The sequence below is a fragment of the Epinephelus moara genome, chromosome 10 (genome assembly GCF_006386435.1).
Source record: "Epinephelus moara isolate mb chromosome 10, YSFRI_EMoa_1.0, whole genome shotgun sequence".
NCBI lineage: Eukaryota > Metazoa > Chordata > Actinopteri > Perciformes > Serranidae > Epinephelus > Epinephelus moara.
Window position 1 is genome coordinate 2556580 of NC_065515.1, and position 3543 is coordinate 2560122.

The window sequence follows — 3543 nt, forward strand, 5'->3', positions numbered from 1 at the left end:
CATACGGGGCATGAGATATGCCCATTCAAAGTTTGCCATTTCAATGGGTTGCTATAGCGCCCCCCTTTGGCCAATTGATGTAATATTGCTTCACTGGCATCCTCCCATGACCCTCTACCACTGTGCCAAATTTCACATGGATTGACCAAGTCAGTGAGGAGAAAAACGTGGAACAGACACACAGACACTTTTGGTCAATATATTGTAAGATATTTAGAACTGAGTCTTTTTTCTGTTGCTCCACTTTTTTGTGCACTTTAAGAGTTCAGTTTGTTTAAAAAGGACTAAATGTGAAAACACTCTGAGTTCTGACTAAAATGTCACATCAAATGTTCAGATTCATAATCTTGTTGACTTCTTCTTTGAGCTGATGGTTCCTGATTGAAATCATTTAATCTACATTTTATTCAGCTCTCATTATTAAATTTAAAAAAAAAATCAATTTTCCGTGTGACTTTGCCGTGAGCTGAAACAAAAACAACACCGGAACATGTGTCACGTCAGATTTAAACTGTGAGGTGTGTGTTGATCCTGCAGGGCAGCAGCTGGAAGTCCAGTGTAACCAGCAGTAACGTGGAGTGGAAGAGGAGCAGAAGAGAGGAGAGGCAGCAGGGGGAGAGAGGAGAGAGGAGGAGAGAGGAGAACCATGTGGGGGACAGAGGAGGAGAGGTACACGTACTGTTTATGTCAGTGTTTTGCTTTAACAGAGTATTTTTACAGTGTAGTATTAATACTCTTCTTTAAAGGTGGAGTGTGTCAGATTTAGGAGGGTTCGATGGGTGAAGCAGCTCATGCATGAGATGGAGGCAGACAGAGAGGGTGAGTCAGTGAGTCCCTGTTCATTCGCTCACACCTGACTGAGCTCAACTGAACTGAGAAATGAACGAGTCGTTTCAGGAGGTGATACAGTTCAGTTTGTTCACCAGCAAGATTTGTTCTTTAGAAGTAAACGTTTGTGAAAGATGTCAAACTGTCTGCAGCTGTGATATTTTATATTAAGATTAATCTGCTGATTATTTTTATCCTTCCCCAACGATGTCCCAGCTTTGTGTCGTAACACTGTTGGTCATAAATGAACTGTGGTAAAGTTCCTCCATATCACAGGAGCCCAGATCTCCCTGCTCCTCTCCCAGTGCCGATGATCAGACCAAGAGATCAGGCCGCCTCTCCTTCTCTCTCTCAAACTCAGACTGAACAGCAGAATGAATGAAATCACCGCTCACGCCTGTTTTGCTGTATTTTGTGTGTCAGCAGGTGAAAGAGAAACTCAGCAGTAAAGTGGAGAAAGAAGCCGAAGAGAAGAAGACAGGAAACCAGCAGACAGACGGAGCGGAGAAACTGGCCAATCACAGCTTCTGTTTCTTCCCTCCGTTTCCTCCTCCTCCTCAGTCGGGCTCAGGGGTAAAACGAGCAAAAATATCAACATATTCCTGAACACATACCTTGATATTGATACTGTGACGATCCTGTAGGGTTTACTGTCGGTGCTTTTACAGAATGTACACAGTGAGATTTCTGATCAATAATCATTAATCGTTGACATGATGAATCTGATATAATGAACAGTCTGTCAGTTCAGATAATGACATCACTGGACTGTGGCGCAGCCTTTTAACCAGGAGAAGTTAACACGCACCATATTAACACACCCAGAATCTAATCTGCTGTGTGATATAAATATATTCCACTTTATTAATCAGGTCATTACTAATAATCTTCTGTGCATTGATCAGTTTGTGTCTCCCTCCTCAGGGCCCTGTGTCCTTCATCCCTCCTCCTCCTCCTCCTCTCTGGACGTTTGCTGGGAGAGATTCAAGCGGCTCTACTGGCGTTGATGCCTCCTCCAGCATGTTGATGCTGTGGTACATGTGTGGCTTCCACACCGGCAGCTACATGGTCAGTAACATGTTAATATCATATTACTAACATGCTAACTACACAAACTCAGCAGACCTGAGAACACGTCAGCAGCTGCAGCCAAACCGCCGCCCCTCTGACGTCTCTGACAAGATAAAGTCACTGTTAGAAGATCAACTTTGGTGTCTGAGTGTGAACCTGATGTTTAGTTGTCTAAAGGTGAAGTGATGCTTCGTGTTTTTATTGGACAGCTGGCTCAGCAGCAGATCGCTAAGCCCCGCCCCTTGTTGTTGGGTTACCAGTAGCCACTGGTAATCCATTAACTGTCAGAGCGAGCATGGAGCCCACACAGCTGCTAACCTGAAGTAGAGGTGCACTGGCTTTGAAATTCTGGCCGATACGGATGTTTCATATTGTTGTTTATTTTGTTTTTGTTGTTATTTATTCTCCCTGTTGTGCCAGAAAAACAGAAGTCTTCACTACATCATGATACATCACAATTTCCTCTCTAATATCTGTTTTATTTTGTTGTGGAAACATCAACAAGTTTCTCCTTCGGACAATTTTACGAGATTACACTGAACACATCATGAGAATGTTGCAGTTTACCTTCACCCAATACTCGTTTTTACTGAGTAGAGCTTGAATGCTAACTAGCTGCTAACAGCTAACTTTAACTAGCTGCTAACCTTTAACGGTTAACTAGCTGCCAACAGCTAACATTAACAGCTGCTAATGTAAATTAGATTCTAACAGCTAAGGTTAACTAGCTGCTATTGGCTAACTTTAACTAGCTGGTAAAAGCTAACGTTAACTGGCTTTTAACAGCTAACATTAACAGCTACTAACAGCAAATGGTAACTAGCTTTTAATTTAACTGCCCTCTAACAGCTAACATTAACTAGCTTCTAACACCTAATGTTAACTAGCTGCTATCAGATAATGTTAAATAGCCATTAACAGCTACTAACAGCAAATGGTAACTAGCTTTTAACTGCTAACGTTAACTAGCCTTTTATGACTTACGTTAACTACCCTCTAACACCTAATGTTAACTAGCTGCTATCAGATAATGTTAAATAGCCAGTAAAAGCTAACATTAACAGCTGCTAACAGCTAATGGTAACTACCATCTAACTGCTTACGTTAACTACCCTCTAACTGCTAACGTTAACTAACTTTTAACACCTAACATTAACTAGCTGCTGTCAGCTAATGGTAACTACTGTCTAACTGTTAACGTTAACTACCCTCTAACTGCTAACGTTAACAACTGCTAACAGCTAATGTTAGCTAGCTCTCCATCTGCTGATTTTAACGCAGAGTTGTGGTTCACAGTGAAACATTGTTTTTGAAACAACAGGCTGCGTCCTGAGCTGGTGTGTGTTGATGTGTTTCAGGCTCAGCAGGTGTTCAAGTCGAGCTCCAAGGACTGAGGTAAGAACTAGACACCTGTACACACTCAGGCACACACACTTGTACATACTTATGGCCTATTTCCACCAGATGCGTGTTGATAGGATTCAATTCTAGTCAGTGTGTGTGTTTCCACCGGCTGCGGCTGTGCTGCGTTCCGGCTCCGTCTCAGCTCCGGCACTCCGGAGCCCTCCGCCACAGATACGCAGGACTTCTATTTTTGCCGGATGCCGGAGCACAACGCAGCAATTCAGCACAGAGCAGATCGTG

The 3543-nt window shown here is 42.8% G+C and overlaps 1 protein-coding gene across 3 annotated transcripts in view; it reads left to right on the forward strand.

Annotated features, from left to right (window-relative positions):
* Positions 1-3543, forward strand: part of LOC126397087 (survival motor neuron protein-like) — a 10645-nt gene that overhangs the window by 5519 nt on the left and 1583 nt on the right. For 2 of the 3 annotated variants that reach the window (XM_050055578.1, XM_050055580.1), the window contains 4 exons: positions 538-669; positions 1252-1401; positions 1753-1896; positions 3258-3294. In XM_050055578.1, the coding sequence (XP_049911535.1) occupies positions 538-669; positions 1252-1401; positions 1753-1896; positions 3258-3293 (462 nt within the window). In that variant the 3' untranslated portion in view covers position 3294. The remainder of the gene's footprint in view (positions 1-537; positions 670-1251; positions 1402-1752; positions 1897-3257; positions 3295-3543) is intronic. The other variant, XM_050055579.1, reaches the window with a different exon arrangement.